Raw genomic sequence first — 16585 nt, 5'->3', positions numbered from 1 at the left:
AGCCTCAGTCAGAGGTTTCCAGACACCACAGCAGTGTTCCTACCACAGAGTCAGAATGACACCCCCTGGCTAGAGATGGGAAGAGCAGCACCCAGCTCTGGGAAATGAGATAAGGGATGGTTTGTGTTGGGAGGGACCTTAAAGCTTATCTCATTCCACCTCTCTGCCATGAGAAGGGGCTCCTTCTACTAGACCAGGTTGCTCCAAGCCTTGTCCAACAGGTCCATGAACACTTCCAAGGGATGGGGCAGCCACAGCTTCTCTGGGCAACCTGTGCCAGGGCCTCACCAACCCTCAGAGGCAAGAATTTCTTCCCAATATCCCACCTAACCCTAGCTTCAGGGTTAGAAGAACCCAGCCAGTGGGAAGCCATTCCCCCATATCCTGTCTCTTCAGACCCATGTCCAAAGTCTCTTGCTAGCTCTCTTGGAGCCCCTTTACCCCTGAAGCATTAAGGGTAACCCCTTCCCTGGAGAGCTTCCCAGGCCAGTGCCAGTGGGCAGGTTCCATTCCCCGAGGAGGGACCCCACATCCCCTCCCAAAGGGCACAGGACCCTCTGTCCTGCATCCCGCCCCTCCCGCCCCGGGGCCGGCCCCAGCAGCGATAGTCACCCTTGGACAGGCGGTCCCGCAGGTAGCAGTAAGCCAGCGCAGCGATGAGGGCAGGCAGCCCTGCTCCCGCGGAGCAGCTCCCAGCGCCGCTCTGATGCCTGCCGGGGTCTCCCGCATGACAGCCGTGCTTCTCTGCACCTGAGGGCCATGGCGTCGGCTCTCTGAGGGATGCCATGAAGCTGGACGATGCTCCTGGCACAAGGCAGCCAGTGCTGACCAGGCCGGTGGCAGGTGGCCGGGGGGTCTGCAGTGGGGCCAGACCTGGAACAGGCAGCCCTAGCTTCTCTGCTGTAGGGGTCTCCTTTAGGCCTGGCCCATTAACTACGAGAGAGCCCCCTGGGCCTGACCCTATTGGTAAAGTGGGGCCTGGCGGAATAGCTGGCGGAGACCCCCCGGGGACGGCCCCCCTTACCGGGGGTTTCCCCCCCGGGCCCCTCTGTCTCCCCCTGCAGGCCGCGATCCGCCACGGCAGCCTCGCCCTCGGCGGCGGCGCGAGATCACGGCGCCCCCTGGCGGCCAATATCGGGAGCAGCCGCGGTCCGGCGGTCCCGGCCCCCTCAGCCACAGCCGCCGCCGCAGTCCCGTAGGTCGCACGTGATGGCAACCACCATCGCCGCGCTCGGAGGAATCGCGCCAGCCCCTGTGGCAGCGGGCGGAACGCCAGAGAGGCCAGCATAGTCCCCTCGCTCCCCGCGCTGCGCCGCTCGCACCTTACCCCCCCCCCGTCGCTCAGGCCGGTGGACCAAGATGGCGGCTGCCGGCCGGCGGAGCAAGATGCGGGAGGCGCCAAGGCATGCCGGGAGATATAGTCCCCACCACGCCCTGCGCCGCGCTTGTCCACCGCCGCGGACTACAACCCCCGGGAGGCACCGCGGCGCGGCCCGCCCGGGGCATGCCGGGAAAAAGGCGTCGGACACGGGACATGCAGGGAAGTGGCTGCGGGCTCCGGCAGGGGGCGCAGCGCAGGGGGGCGGCGGGGGAGCGCTTTGAGACCCGCCCGTGTTACGCAGAGCGGTGGCGCGCGCGCGGGCGCGCCCGGACGGGCCAGCACAGGCGCGCGTGCCCGCACACTCTGGGCTGTATTTGCACCGTACGCACACGGGCACGCGCATCGAACCACACGCACCACACGCACTTCGAACACCACACACATCAAACATCACACACACACCACACACACGTCACAAAAGTACACATCACACAGACACACCTGCACTCACGCATGCACGGATGCACGCGGGCACACACATGAACTCACATGCACACACGTGTATTCACACACATGCACACACGGGTGCACACACACGCGTGTGCACTCGCACACACGGGTGTTTCTGCGTGCACACATGCAATGCCACACGTGTGCACACAGGAACTTGTGCACACCTGTGCATACGCATGCTCTCCTGTGTACACAACTCCCGTGCAGCCGTGCACACACATGTGCAGCACTCGTACCCCCAGGGAGGACTTGCACATGTTGTGGTGGTACGAATCCTAGGCATCTGCTGCAGGCCGGGCTGAGAGCAGATGCCTCTGGGGGACGCCTGTGTGGGCACAGGCACGAGCATGCATGTGTGTGTGAGTGCACGTGTGTGTGTATGCTGTCCTCCCAAAGTTGCCCATAGCCCTTTACTGCCCCAGGATTTGCCACCAGCAATTCCCATTCCAGCCAGTTCCTCCTGTTTCACCCCAATTTCCCCCATTTCCCCCCATTATCCCAGCAGCCATTTTCCCAGTTTGCCATCCCACCATCATTCCAGCACTTCCACAGGGTCCCACAAACTCCTGGGTTAAACAGAGCTGCTAAGAAGATGCATTTTAGGGATTTGATTTTTTAAAAAAATCTTTTTTTAAAAAAGACTTGGGTTTATTGCCTGAGTTATTGATTCCTGGATTTAGCTCTGCACACTGCTGGCACATGCAGGATGGCAGAGCAGGGATAAGGATTGGGAGCCAGGAGACTGGGAAAGACCCAGGAGTGTGCGAGAGGGTGTCAGAAATGGGCATTTCTGTGCCCAGACTGGGGCTAGCAGGACTGGGAGTTGTTACAAACAGCCCAGTACTCCCAGTTCCCCAGTCTACTTCCCCAGCTCCATCAGCTCAGTGCTTCCAGTTCCCCAGCCCAGCTCCCCCAGCTCCATCAGCCCAGTGCTCCCAGTTCCCCAACCTAGATCTTCTAGTTCAATCAGCCCAGTGCTCCCAGTTCCCCAGCCCAGCTCCCCCAGACTGACTGCTGACTCCCCTTGCTCAGTTGCTCAGTTCAGTTCTTCCAGCTCTAACAGCCCAGTTTCTCTAGCTCCCCAGCTCCTCCCATCATGCTCCCCAGCCCAGCTCATCGGCTTCCCCAGCCCAAATACCCCATTCCCCCAGCCTGTCCTCCCTACCCCATGACTCCCGTCTGTGTTCCAAATTGGGAATGGCATGTGGTGCCACATGGCTGGGCTAGCTGGGATGGTGGGTGCTCCTGCTTCCAGCACCAGGACTGCAGGGGGCTGGGAAGGGCTGTGGTGTGATGGCTTTCACCTTTCCACTTCCCTGGAGACAGGGTGGGAACATCCCAGGCTTCCACCGCAGAGCAGCCAGAAAGGGCAGGGAGAGAAGGACGAGGGGAGAGGGTCCCCCAGCCCCAGCCACAGCACCCTGTCCCCAGCCATCCACTGCAAATGTCCACTTCCAGTGGGACAGGATGCCAGAGATTCCCTTGGCTCCTTTTCCCAGGTGAGGATGCTGGGAGCAGTGGTGTGGCATGGCAAGCCCTGCAATGCCAGGTCCCTATCTCCTCACAGGTGCTGAGCATGGTGACATCCCTGTGCTCCCCTATCCCTCTGACTATTGCATCCCTGGAAGAGCCTAATCCTGGATAAGGGGCTCGGTACCACATTCCCACTGCCGAGACAGGCTTTGCTTTGCCAGTCTAGGTACATGCCATGCTGCTCCATCATCATTTACACAATTATTCATGGGAGCTGGAAGAGGGTTCCTAGGTGCTCCCAACTGGAAAGAAAGAAATCCTGATTCGGCAGCATTTTCGGAGCTGGATGGGAGCCAGAGCCTGAGCTCTTCCAAAAATAACATCCTAGTCAGCACTGCCAGTGGCAGCATGCCCACCTGCTCCTGGCCACAGTACCGTGGGGATGCCACAGCAAGGCCCAGCACTGGCACAAAGGATGGATAATGCTTATGTGCTGCACGGGTACAGGGCATCGGGTCACAGTGACAATGTCTCATAAGGGTGACCTGCAGCCTGGAGAGGGGCTGCGGGCCTCTGTCCTGCACTTGTGTCCCCTCCTACCCCAACTGGAATCATGGAATCATTTGGGTTGGAAAAGCCCGCTGAGATCATTGAGTCCAACCACTCCCCCAGTACTGCCAAGGCCACTACTAACCCATGTCCCCAAGTGCCACATCTACACGGTTTTTTAAACCCCTCCGGAGATGGGGACTCCACCAGTGCCAGGGCTGGACAACCCTTTCTGTGAAGAAATTTTCCCACTATCCAACCTAAACCTACCCTGGTGCACAGTGCAGGTGTCCCTTCGAGTGCCACAACTCTCTGCACTTGTGTCCTCCAGCTGCTCCCGGTCCTCCCACTACCTGGGCTGCTCCCCTCTGCCATGGGCTGCCCTTCCTCCCAGTGCTCCCAGTTCCCGCCTGGTCCTCCCGGTTTCAGCCTCGACGTTCCCAGTTTCCCCCCGGCTCCTCTCAACTGTTTCTCCTGGTGCCCTCCCCCATCGAAATTCCCCCAACTACTCCCTCCTGGTGCTCCCGCCCCCCCCCATTTCCCCCCAGGTCTCCCCCCGATCCCGCCCCTCGGTGCTCCCCGCCCCGGTCCCGCCCCCGGCCCGCCTCTCCCGGTCCCATCGCGCCCCGCGCCCCGCAATGCCGCCGTAGGGGCCGGCGCCTCCCGCGGCACCGGCACCGGCGGGGTGGGGGTGTTCCGGGGCCATGTCGGGTCACGACGGCGGCATGTCGGGTCGCGACAGCGTGCAGATCCCCGACGACCGGGACTTCGGGGCGTTCCGGGCGCAGTGCGAGTCGGAGAGCGGCTGGAGCCTCACTTACAGCAAGGGCGGGGTGGGGGTCTGGGTGCAGCTGCTGGAGCCCGAGCGCGCCCTCCACAAGATCAAGGTGAGAGCTCCCGCTCGGCACACCCTGGCACACGGTGAGACATCCCCACCCACCCTGGGCACCCCGGTCCCACCCCCGCTCCGGAATCCCCTCGGGACTGGGGTACCCAGCGGCACGGGGATGGCGCGGGGACCCCGCGGGGGACCTGGAGGCAGGAGGGACCCTGGGGCGATGCTGCACCTTGGGCTTGGGAGGGGAGCGGGGACCCCACAGTGAGTGGGAACTCGGGGGGTGAACCACTACCCAGGGGTGAGTGGGGATCCCAGGGAATAGTGGGGTCCCTCAGGTGATGCAGCACCTTGGGGCGAGTGGGGACTTCGCCGAGCTGGCCCCCGATGGCAAGCAGGGATTAACTGGCACACCAGGACAAATGGGCAGTCTGGGGGATTGGGGACCCCAGGACAAACACAACTCCAGGGCCGAGCCAGGGACAGATAGGCACCCCTGAGGACAAAGGGGCTGTACAGGGGGCACTGGGAACTCAGGCCCCCAGGGTGTGTAGGGCCATGGGTCCTGGGTGCTGCCTATCCCCACTTCACCCATTGGGAGCCCACCTCCTATGCTTGCTGCACACCAGGGCTAGGCTGGGGGACTCCTTGGAGCCTGTGGCCGCCAGCCTGCGGTCACTGGTGTTGCTCCCCTTGCCCAGAGCTCCCTATGTCCCCACTGCATTTCCCAGTGGGTCCCTTCCTCCTCGGTGCCAGTGTGCTGGCACAGGCAGGTGCACGCTCATCCTGGCTCATCCCTCTCGCAAAGCGGGACACCGGAATGGCAAGGGACAACTTGAGACAGGAGCAGTGTCCAGATGGGGTTACACTGGAGTCCTTGGCTGGTGTCCCTGTCCCTGGTGCCACCTTCATGAAGCTGTCCTGTTGTAGTGGGTGGCATTGCCCTTGCCACGGTGCCAAGCCCGGGTGGTGGCAGTGGTGGTGACGGTGGCAGCAGTGACGATGCGGCCTGCTCACACACTGCTCTGCAGCAGCTGTGCGAGCAGTTGGCACTGCTGGAGAAACCTGTCCCTAGGGCACTGGCACTGCCTGTGCCCGGCTCCTGCCATGGAACCACTGGGTTGCTTCCACCGTAGCACGTTGGAGGGTTTGGACTGCTGTGACCGAGGAACAGGTCTCTGTCATGCCCTTGTGGCAGCAGTGAACCCTGGGAGGGGAGGATGGTGGTCTCTGGGGTGTAGGGACTCTCTAGTGCCATTTGCACCCTACCCTGTCCCCACAGTGGTGGGGACCCGTGGTGGGTGGGATGTGAACCATCCATCACTGTGGTGTCTGGGCATGGTGGCATGGGCATGGCTCTGTGGGACGGTGCATCCTGGCCCCCCCTGGCCCCCCCTCCTCTCTCCCCCCAAGCTCCTCGTGTCCCCCAGCCCTGCTGCTTGCTCTTGGGGGTTGCATCCCAAAACATCCCCTGGATTGAGGTTACGCTTGGGTGCGTCCCCTGCCTGTCCCACAGTCCCAGTGTGCCACGTTGGCATGGCAGGGACCCAGCCCACTCCAGGATGTCCTGGCCCGGCTGCTCCCGCCACAGCACCTGGAGCTGTCTCTTGCCTGCGGGGGTCCCTGAGCCAGGTCCTGCCCCTTTCCACGCCCTCCTGGACAGATCCTGCTTGGAAAGATCCTGCTGGGTGTTCATGTGTTGATTCCACTGGCTATTGGAGACCCTGTGGGGTAACAGTTCTTGTCCCCACCCTGTGGCCCCCAGCAGTACCCAGGCCCACTATCCCACCCAGGATAAGATGCTCCTGCTGGATTTCGAAGGGCTGGACACACGTGGCATTGCTGATGTGGCAGGGCAAGGTGCAGCCCAGGGGTTTGCCCCTCACGCTGGGGGTCTCTGTGTGGGTGCTGGGGGTTCTCTGCAGGAGCTGTTCTTTCCCAGGAGCTGGTTTCCCCCTGAATTCATCCTGGATTCTTTGCTTAATTAAATGGAACCTGAAAGTCTCGCCCTGCTTTGAGGCTGCCGCCCCCTCCTCCCCGCCCCCCTCCATTAGGGATGCAGCTCTCGTCTAACCTGTTTTCTGAAGGCTGGGAACAAGTTGGTGCCATGGCTGATTCCTCAGTGGGACATTTGGTGGCCTTGGGACTGGCTACGGGTTGGGGCACCCCAGCCAGGACACCCCATCCTAACCGGTGGGGCAGTGAGTTGGTGCCTGGGAATCTGAGGTGTCCCAGGGAAGATGGTTTCGCCTCTAAATGGGCTGCTCCCGAAGGATGGCCAGGAGCCATCCTGTGGGTTGCAGTGGAATGATCTGGGGTGTTGGTGAAGCCGCCAGTGTGGCTGAGCTTGGGGACCCCCTTGGTGGCGGCAGCCCTGACCACTCCCCCCAGGCAGGGGTGGGGGAGTCTCCCCTTTGGATCTGCTCCTGTCCCAGTCTGGCACCCATTCTATGTTCCCTCGGGCCCAGCATAACCCCAGCCCTGGGGACTTCATCTCTTCCTCCTCCACCTCCTCTTCCTTCTCCTCCTTCTCGCCCCATCAGTCAATATTGACTCAAGGCTGGGGCGTGCAGCTCCGGGCGCTTCCCAGGTGGCACCATCCCCTCTCCTGCTTCGACCCCCCGGCACCCCCTGGGATGTGAGTCACCTGCAGGATAGGTCCTGCACTACTGGCTTGACTAGCCTTGCTGCTCTGGGAATAATCTGAGCATGGTGCTGGGCTGGCCTGGCTGCAGGTGGGAGCAGGGGTTCTCCAAGCAAGTCATCCAGGCAGGCTGTCCCCAAAACTGCCCTGCAGGGCTGGGTGTTCCCAGACAAGTTTTTGGGTGAATGGAGGAGCTGGAGATGGGCTCTGTGGAGCAGGGATGGTTCTCTGAGATTGAGGATAAGCACTGTGGGGTTGGGGGCAGACTCCATGGGCCAGGGATGGATCTGTGGGGTTGAGGATGAGCACTGTGGGGGTGGGGCTGGGCTCTCTGGGGCAAGGATGGGTTTGAGGATGAGTACTGTGGGGGAACAGGCTCCGTGGCTGTGTCCCACCAAGGGGCCATGTGGGGCCATGGCTGTGCCCCATTGCTGGGTGCTTCTGTGCCCCTTCCCGGGGCTGGGGGGGTCTCCAGTACCATGTGCTGGGGTGACAGGGCCACCCCTAAATCCTGAACCCCAGGGTCTGGGGGACAGAAGGGGCTGGTGCCATCCCTGGGGATAAACAGGAGCTGGTGGCATTCCCAGGGACACGTGCTGGCTACTCTCCTTGCCCCATGCTTGGCTCCAGCACCCTTGACCTCGGCAGATGGCATCCCTGCTACTGGGGTAGCCACCCTCACCTTCTCCCTTCTCCTTGTCTCCTTGCCTTCCCTGGATCTGGCTACCGTGATTACAGAGCAGCTCCCCACTCTGCACCCCCCCAACCCCTTCCGTGTGATCCATGCTGCTCCAAGGCATCAGGCAGAGCCCCACGTACTGGCTCCCCTGTGCAGGGATGCCACTTTGAGGGGAGCACAATGATGGGGGGGCAGGTGGGAAGAAGGGTCCCCTAGTACCCGGGACTCAGCTACACACTGCTTTAAAGCCCTGCATGCCAGTGCTATGGGGTGGCTCGGGGTGGCTCTGGGTGGCTCTGGGTGGCAAACTGAGTTGCTGGTTGGGGTCCCCACTGCCTCCCTTCTGCCTGAGGGTCCCCACTGCCATCCTCTTACGAGTTCCCCACAGCCACCTTCCCACCTGGGGGTCCCAATGGCTACCCTTCTACCACGATGTCCTCTCTGCCATCCTGTTGGGGGTTCCCACAGCTGACCTCCTGCCCAGGGGTCCCCATGGCCACTCTCCCACCCTGGGGGCCCCAGGTTGTTCTCTCATGCCCCCTACCTTGCAGTGCAGGATGGAGTGCAGGGACGTGCCGGCGGAGACGCTGTACGACGTGCTCCATGACATCGAGTACCGCAAGAAGTGGGACACCAATGTCATCGAGACCTTTGACATCGGGAGGCTGACAGCCAACTCCGATGTGGGCTACTACGCCTGTGAGGAGGGGGCCGGGGGATCTGGGGGATCCTGGGGGAGGGCTGAACCCCAGGGCTGCTACCACTTCACCCCTGGGTTTGGCATCTAGGGGATCCATGGTGTCTGGCATTGAACGGAGGGCCTGGACACCGGCTTGGGGGAATTTGGAGGGCAGGAGGGGAGTCCATGCTTGGAGGTGGGTGTCTCACTCCAGAACATCCCACCTGGTGCTGTCCCTTAGGGAGGTGTCCCAAGCCCCTGAAGAACCGGGACGTGGTCACACTCCGCTCCTGGCTGCCCATGGGCTCTGACTACATCATCATGAACTACTCTGTCAAGCATCCTGTGAGTTTAGCAGGGCACCAGGGGTCCTGTGGTGCTGGGCTGGGGCTCACTCAGAGCTTGGGGGGATGGGTTGGAGAGTTGAGAGGCTGCTCTGGGGGGTTGTGACAGCCCTGCTTGTGGCTGGTGCCTGCTGTACCCCACCTGCCCTGCCTCTGACTCATGTTCCCACCTTGTTCCTCACCACAGAAGTACCCCCCCCGCAAGGACATGGTGCGGGCAGTCTCCATCCAGACAGGCTACCTGATCGAGGGGACGGGTGCCAAGAGCTGCACCATCACCTACCTGGCGCAGGTGGACCCCAAAGGTAAGAGAGGGACCTGTGGCTCTGTGCCCTGGAGCTTGGCACCCCCAAGTCCTTCCCTAATGTCAGTGTGTGCTTGGGGAGACTCAGTGGGGTCTTGGGGGAACTCAGGGGGGGCTTACTGGGGGCTCAGGGTGGGCTTGGACCGGGGGTCTCATGGGTTCTCAGTGTAGGCTCATTGGGAGCTCAGGGTGGTCTCTGTTGGGGCTTAATGGGGGCTTTGGGCTCAGTGAGGGCTCAGGGTGGGCTGGGTGGGCTGAATGGGCACTCACTTGGACTTAATGGGTGCTCAGTGGGGATTCAGTTGGGGCTCTGGGACTTCAGGGCATGGTCAGTAGGGCTTCAAGAAATCTCGGGCTGAGCTCAGAGGGACTCAGGGTGGGTTCAGTAGGGCCTCTGGATATGCTCAAGGTGGACTTGGAAGGGCTCATCAGCAGGAGCATCTCAGGACGCAGTCAGAGCCAGACAGACCATGGAGCAACGTCAGGAGGAAACATCTTGGGCCTGTTCTCTTGAAATCTTTTATTTTGGGGGTCAAAGAGGGACCCAAAATGCTGAAATCACTGGTTTTGACCTCTGCAAGAGCAGAGAGCAGTGTGGATTGAACCCTGTTCCCTCTCTCCAGCCGCATGTCCTTGGTGAGAGTGCCGTGGGGGTCCCATGTGTGGGGGTCCTGGTTTTTGGGCACCTGGGGGATGCTGGGGGTCCCACTCCCAGCTACCCCTTCCTTCTCTCCAGGTTCTTTACCAAAGTGGGTGGTGAACAAATCCTCCCAGTTCCTGGCCCCCAAGGTGAGTTTGTGGCCTTGGGGGGGGGGGGTCTGGTGTGGGGGTGAGGGGTCCCTGTGCCCATCGCGCTCTTCCTCCCAGGCAATGAAGAAGATGTACAAGGCATGCCTCAAGTATCCTGAGTGGAAGCAGAAGCATGATCCTCACTTCAAGCCCTGGCTGTTCCCGGAGCAGAGCCGACTCCCAGCCCTGGCACTCTCCGAGCTCTCCCTCCAGCATGCGGATTCCCTGGAAAACATTGATGAGAGCTCCCTGGCTGAGAGCAAGGAGGACCGTGGCGAGGGCAGTGACGAGGACAGCCTGACCTGATTCCCCTAGGAACTCCTCTCCTTGTTCCCCAGGCTAGGACAGCCTGACATGACCCCACTGGGGGCTCCTCTCCCTGTCCCCCCACTTCCAACATGGTTTGTGTCTCTATCTCGCACACCTGTACATGTGCACCCCCACTTTGGGTTCGGGGGGACCCCCCCATTGTTGTACCCCTGTCTGGGGACAGTAGGGACATACTGGGTCCCCCAGGGTGGGAAGTTGAGGCTTATCTGGTCACTTAGCCCTTGTGGGACACCAGTGTTGTCCCTATTGGTGGCAAACCCAATAAGTGCCCTTCAGCTTTTGGGGGGCCAGAGGAAAAGGGGGGCCCTGTGCCTGCTCCCTAGCCCTGGAGACCCCCCCACTGTGCTCCCCATCTGCCCTCCATCCGTGCTTCCCATCTCTGTTATGGTCCAACAGAACTGCCTTCATCCCATGGGACCCCCGCCCCCAACAGACCCCCCAGGGGCTGCTTGGGCACCTGCCTGCACCTCTGGGCATGCAGAGGGGTTTGGGGGGCTCCTGGCACCTCCTGGCATGCTGGGAAGGAGGGCCTTCGGGGTTTTTTGGCATGTCCAGGCATGTAGAGGGGAGGCTTCTGGGCTCCTGGCACCTCCAGCATGTTAGAGGGGATATTGGGGTCTTATAGCACCTTCAGGCATGTGGGAGGAGTTGAGGGGCTCATGGCACTTGCAGATGTGCTGTGGTGGGTGTTTTGGGGGCTCCTGGATCTCCATTCATGTTGGGGGGCGGGGGTCTTACGGGCTCTCAGCATCTTCAGGTTTTTTTGGGGGAGGTTTTGGGGTAAGCTCGCACCTCCAGGTGTGCTGGGTGTCTCTGGGGGCTCCCAGCATCTTCAGGCACATTGAGAGGACTTGGGGGGGCTCCTGGCACCTCGAGATGTTCTGTGGGTCTCTGAAGGCTCCTGTCCCCTCCCCTGCCTTTCCAGGGTGGGGACCCTTTCCAAGCTGGGTGCCTGAACCCTTCCTCCACTGGAATTTGAGGCCTTGACTGGGGGTTTGGGAGCTGGTCTTTGGCCATGCTCCTGCCCCCTCCTTTTCTGGGGGTGCAAAGGGAGATGGGAGATTTTGTACCTTGTACCGGAGCCGATTATTTAGGAATAAAATAATTAAATCTGGCATGGGAGGGACTCAGCCTCTGTCCCACTTCAGAGCCATCCCTGTCCCCATAGTGCGCTCTGGAAGGGGGTCTCTGCTCATGGTGGGTCCTGGTGGGACCCTCAGGGGTTATGGGGACCTCCAGGGGGGCTCTGGGTGACAGAGAAACCCCTACAGTGAATTTGTGCTGGGCACTAACTAGGGATGAGGCTACAAGCCCTTGTAGCGGGTTTTCCCACAGCCCCAGCCAAGCCAGTAACACCAGTCCATTTCCCCCAAAAGCACCTCTGGGAGAGAGGAGATGGGGTGCTGAAGTTTGGGGGCACTCTGTGGGGGTACATCGTGGCTTCTCCAGAAGGAGAATCCTGGGGAACAGAGCTGACACCCCCAGGGACTGTGGGCCCTGTGTGGAGCGATGGAACTCTTGTCTCCTCCTGGGGTGCACGCAGGGGCAAAACTACTTGTGCACTCCACTTCTGCCCCCCCTAGTGCTCTGGGCACCCCAAAACCTCAGCAGGCCCCAGCCCTTCTCTGCACCCCAGCAGGGTTTTGGTGGGTGGCGTTGCCCAGCATGTGCCATTCTCTGTGCCTGTGTCTCTGGCACCTGTGGGGATGGAATGGGGACTGGGTATTTGCTTCCCATTTCTCCTGTCAACTTCCAACCCCCCCGCCCTCCCCCCTCCCCCCTCCCCCCCCCTCCGCCCTGATCCCAATTAAAAATACAACCCAATTAAAAAGGAACCTGGCCACCACCCCCCTGGCAGGGTGAAAATGGAGCTGAACTGGAGACAGGACGTACTTCAGTGGCTCCGGAGCCAGGGGGGCACGAGGTGGGCAGGTGCTGGGGTAAAGCAGCGGGGTTTAGGTCTGTCAGCTCTGGGAGGTACAGCCGGGGACCCAGAGCTGTGGTACCAGGGAGAGAAGATGACTCCAAAGGGAAGTGGAATATGCTCTGGCACACGTCTGGTGCCAGGGGTTTGAGCAGAGCCAGGGCTCAGGTAAGATATATGGAGGGGGGCAGTGATCTTGGGGCTGTGCTGGAGACATCCTCAGGTGCTGACATCGGTGATCCCTGAAATGCTGCTGGGAAGGACTACAAGGCTTCAGCCCTTCAGGGATGAGGCTCGGGCATTGCCGCTGGCCCCTGGGGTCTCGGACAGTACTTGGTTGTGTGACACCCCCAAAACTGAGTAAGGCCATGGCACCCTTATTTTCTGCTGAAGGCTCTGGGAGGGTATCCCACTGGGAGGGGATCCCCCTGGATGGATCCGAGGGTCCAGGATAGGAGAGCAGGGGGATGTGATGGTTCTGGGGAGCAGGATGGGATAACGTGGGGAGTGTGATGGCTCTGGGGAGTGGGATAGGGGAGCAGGATGATGTGATGGACTGGGGGAGTGGGAATTTTGGGAGTAGGGGGGATGCAGGCAGTAGAGGAGCTTTTTGGGATATTTCACACTGTCCCCCTGGCTGAGCCCCACCGAGCACCATACCCTAATTGTGGGACTGAGCCACGGCCCCTCCTGCCCGTAGCCTCGCGTGGGCGAGGGGCCTCGCGGGGGGGCCTTCCCTCCCCCGGAGCAGGCAGCCAGCGTGTCCCGGTCCCTGAGAGCCGGGATGAAAGGACCATTGTCCCAGGCTGGGCAGCCGTGAGGGCTGGCCATGGACACCCCACGTCCCCTCTGTGTCCCCAAACCCTCCCACTCTCCTTCTTACCCCCCACCAAGACCTTGGGAATTGTGTGGGGAGGCAAGAACCCCCCCCACAACCCATGTATTATTTTTTTGGGGAAAGTCCTGGCAGTCTTCCCCTTGAATCCTGTTTCCATGAGGCAGCCAAAGCTCCGTGCCGGGAACAAGCCTGGGCCTGGCAAGGGGGGCCCTGAGTGCCCCCGCCCCGGGAAGCGCCCCAGCATCCTCTGGGAGCCGCCGCTGCCACCAGACCGAGGTACTGGGTGCTCCAGGGGGGCTGGAGGGGAAACGCCAGCTTGGGGGGGGCGGGGGGTGCACTCCACCTCCTCAGCCGCGGTTTCTCTCCTGGGGAAGGTCGTATTTCTTTCCACGTGCTTCTGTGGGTCCCTGGACACACAGTGCTGGGGGGACACTGGGGTACTGGGAGCTGCTGGGGCAGTGGGGGGAGTATGGAATGTTTCCCTGCTCAGGGCAACAGCGCTGTGCCCCCCCGTCGTTGGGGTACTCATGCCCCGGACTAACTGCAGTATACCCCACCTAGCTCAGCCCCGGTACTCCCCAACCAAATGCCAGTATGCCCCAGCTCGCTCTCAGCACACCTTAGCTCAACCGCAACATGCTCCAGCTCACCCCCAGCACACCCGAGTTCAATCCTACCTCAACCCCAGTACATTCCAGTTGAACCCTGGTATTCCCTAGTTGCCCCCCAGCTGCCCCAAGCAGACCCCAACTCATTCCCAGCACAGCCCCACTGAACCTTGGTATACCCCAGTTCACCTCAGCACATCCCAGCTCAAACCTAGTATATTCCCAGTATTCATCCCAGTTTAATCCCAGTACTCCCCAGCTCCCCCCAGCACATCCCAGCTCCTCCCCAGTATATTCCAATTCACCCCAACACATCCCAGCTCAATACCAGCACATCTCAGCTTAACTCCAGTTTAACCCCAGCCTTCCCAGTTCGCTTCCAGTCTATCCCAGCTTCCCTAAGCAGACCCCAGGTCAGCCCCAGTCTCTAGAAGGCCCTGGCATTGCTGATAGCCCTCATTCCTGTGCCACTGCAGGGGTCCTACTGCCTGGTTGGGGTGAGGGACATGTTGGGGGATACTGGGTACATGGTGGTGCTGCTGATGCCAGGGTGAAGCTGGGAAAAGGGGACCCTGAGGGCCCAGCTGGCAGATTTGTTTTCTGCTGGGACCCTGGCATGTCCCCGTTCACGGCCAAACAACAGCGTCAGCTGTGGCTGTGCCAGAGCCCCTGCCAGCAGTGCCCGAGCCACACCAACCACCACCAATAGCACCTAGATGCTGGGTAATGCTGGTAGTGGGCTTCACTTGCTCTCCTCCTCCTCTTCCTTGCTGCTTCCCAGTCTGTCTGGCGAGGCCTGGAGCTTTACCAGTGCTGTGCAACTGGAACTGGGATGGCTGGTGGTTGCTTTGTCCTCCAGTAATGCCAAGCTGGTTCCATGAGACACCTTCACACTGCTGGGGCCATTGGGTTGGTGTTTGGGGTGCCCAGGGGCTGCACCTGCACAGCGGGTTCCTAGGTCTAGCACAACTGCAGGGACAGCAATTTTAATTTGTGGATTCAGCCCAAAAAGCCAGTTTTTGGAGGCACAGGGTTGAGTGCTGGAGGTGGGTGGCTGTTCTGGGGTGCTGGGAGGAAGGTGGCAAGGAAAACAAGAGCTGCCGGTGGTTTTCAGCTACTGGGAATGAGCTGTTATGGGCCACAGCCAGGACGTCAGGGGTATGGATATTTAGAGCAGTATTAAGGATGCTTTTACTGCCAGAACTTAGAAACAGGGTGAACCCTTGGGATTTTGGGGGTGTCTCAGGGGAGGCAGGGAGTGATGCTCCCCCATGCAGGGAGTGATGCAGCTCCTGTGGCAGGACTCTGTGGCCATGGGGGATTTGATGCTTGGGGAAGCTTTGCAGATGGGCCCCCCAAATCTACAGGAGAGCGGGGGGCTGGCTGTGTAGAAAGGCTTTTGCAAAGCGGGGGTGGGTGCAGGCGGTTGGCGGTCCCTGTACTTCTGTCCCTGCACTTCTGTCCCTACTGCAGCATCCCCTGGCTCGGCTTGGCTTGTCTGCAGTGCTGTGGTGGCCAGGGGGATCCAGGGGGTGGCCCTGGTATGGTGTGACCCTGCTGTTGGGGACAGGGCCTGTGCATGGGGTTGTACCCCAATGAGCATGAAGAGGAGGCGGGAGGGCTGAAAAGTGGACACCCCATCCACAGCTGGAGGGGTCACCCCTTCCCTATGAGACTTTCATTTCCCACTTATGGGAAAGTGAAACAGGGGCCCACATGGTTTCAGTGCGGGGTGTTGGGTGATGGGGCTGATTTCCCATGGAGGAAGGAGGTGCCGTGCTTCGCAGGGGGACCCATCAGGGACCCATCCTCTGCAGCTGTTGGCACAGCCCCCCCCCAGCATTGCCAGACCCTGGGATATTGGGGCTCCTCTGGGGTGGCTGTGCACATGCGGTTTGGCTTCCTGACCCAGTTTGCTGGCAGCTTCCATAAAGTGTGTCAGGAGCTGAGAGCATTCCAGTGGAACTCAGTGGGTAGTGACAGCATTGCCAGATGTATTTACCCCTTTTATGGCTGGATTTACCCATTTCTGGTCAGATTTATCTCCTTCTTCACTGGATTTGCTAATTTCTGGCTGTATTTGCCCCTTTTCTGGCTAGATTTGTGAGGCAGGCAGCAATGCTCTGGAAGGGAATGCCAGGAAAATCGCCTGTTTGTTGGTGCCACAGCCTGGGACATGTTTCAGCTTCCCAGGTTTTACCTCCACTGGGGAAGGGGAATGCAAGTGGGACCTTGGGGAAACGAGGAACCCCCAGTTTTCCTGCCCCCTTGTCCCAGACTTCTCACCCACCTCATCACTGTCCACCTTCCACCTCTATGCACATCCCCCATCTCCACACAGAGCTGGCTCGGGGCAGTTCCCACGTCGGGGCACACCCTGGCGTGTGTGTATGTGAGCCCTCAGGCCCCTGAGCAGGGGGCCGGGCACCCTCTGGCTGCTGCACATGAACCACCTGGAAATGGCAATGCATGTCAGAGGGAGGAGGCCCCAGAGAAGCAATTCCACTCCTGGATTGTGACTCTGCAAGCCTGAACTCGATCCCTGAACAGTGCCTGGGTGGTTTGAATATCATTTGCAGTTTTTTTGGCTGAGAAGATCTTGAAAATGAAAAAGCTTCACCCTCCCAGGAAAGACCTTGGGCGCTGCCACGCAGATGGGAACCCACTGAGGTGGAGTGTGGAGGGTTTGGGTGGGAGGGAGTCTGTGGAGTGCTGGGTGCTGTCCCGGGACCCTTTGTTTGCTTTGGGGTGTTTG

The 16585-nt window shown here is 60.6% G+C and overlaps 3 protein-coding genes across 11 annotated transcripts in view; 2 read left to right on the top strand and 1 right to left on the bottom strand.

Moving 5' to 3' along the window:
* The window catches only part of CLPB (caseinolytic mitochondrial matrix peptidase chaperone subunit B), a 74187-nt gene extending 72832 nt beyond the window's left edge, over nucleotides 1-1355 (bottom strand). Inside the window, exon 1 of one of the 2 annotated variants that reach the window (XM_048293917.1) lies at nucleotides 613-1355. In XM_048293917.1, coding sequence (XP_048149874.1) covers nucleotides 613-1288 — 676 coding nt within the window. In that variant the 5' untranslated portion in view covers nucleotides 1289-1355. The remainder of the gene's footprint in view (nucleotides 1-612) is intronic. The other variant, XM_048293916.1, reaches the window with a different exon arrangement.
* A 3108-nt stretch (nucleotides 1356-4463) lies between these two features.
* Nucleotides 4464-11575, top strand: STARD10 (StAR related lipid transfer domain containing 10). Its single transcript, XM_048295130.1, has 6 exons — nucleotides 4464-4743; nucleotides 8566-8713; nucleotides 8935-9038; nucleotides 9225-9342; nucleotides 10078-10130; nucleotides 10209-11575. The coding sequence occupies exons 1-6, from the start codon at nucleotides 4561-4563 to the stop codon at nucleotides 10434-10436; spliced, it is 834 nt and encodes a 277-aa protein (XP_048151087.1). The 5' UTR covers nucleotides 4464-4560; the 3' UTR covers nucleotides 10437-11575.
* A 1593-nt stretch (nucleotides 11576-13168) lies between these two features.
* The window catches only part of ARAP1 (ArfGAP with RhoGAP domain, ankyrin repeat and PH domain 1), a 38604-nt gene continuing 35187 nt past the window's right edge, over nucleotides 13169-16585 (top strand). For 6 of the 8 annotated variants that reach the window (XR_007201487.1, XR_007201486.1, XR_007201483.1 and 3 more), the window contains exon 1: nucleotides 13169-13498. The gene's annotated coding sequence lies outside the window, so the exon portion shown is untranslated. Of the gene's footprint in view, nucleotides 13499-16344; nucleotides 16501-16585 lie in introns of those variants that run through there. The other 2 variants (XM_048293662.1, XR_007201485.1) reach the window with 2 other exon arrangements.

This window comes from Corvus hawaiiensis, chromosome 2 (assembly GCF_020740725.1).
Source record: "Corvus hawaiiensis isolate bCorHaw1 chromosome 2, bCorHaw1.pri.cur, whole genome shotgun sequence".
Taxonomy (NCBI): Eukaryota; Metazoa; Chordata; class Aves; order Passeriformes; family Corvidae; genus Corvus; species Corvus hawaiiensis.
Note: the sequence above shows the minus strand (reverse complement) of the source record. Positions and strands in the feature narration are given on the sequence as shown.

What these genes read in the sequence shown, in the direction of transcription:
- STARD10 (XM_048295130.1), top strand. Translation starts at nt 4,561, where the DNA reads ATGTCGGGTCACGACGGCGGCATGTCGGGTCGCGACAGCGTGCAGATC. An exon ending in CGATGTGGGCTACTACGCCT is followed by an intron (nt 8,714 to 8,934) that starts GTGAGGAGGGGG and finishes GCTGTCCCTTAG; the next exon opens with GGAGGTGTCCCAAGCCCCTG. An exon ending in CCCAGTTCCTGGCCCCCAAG is followed by an intron (nt 10,131 to 10,208) that starts GTGAGTTTGTGG and finishes TCTTCCTCCCAG; the next exon opens with GCAATGAAGAAGATGTACAA.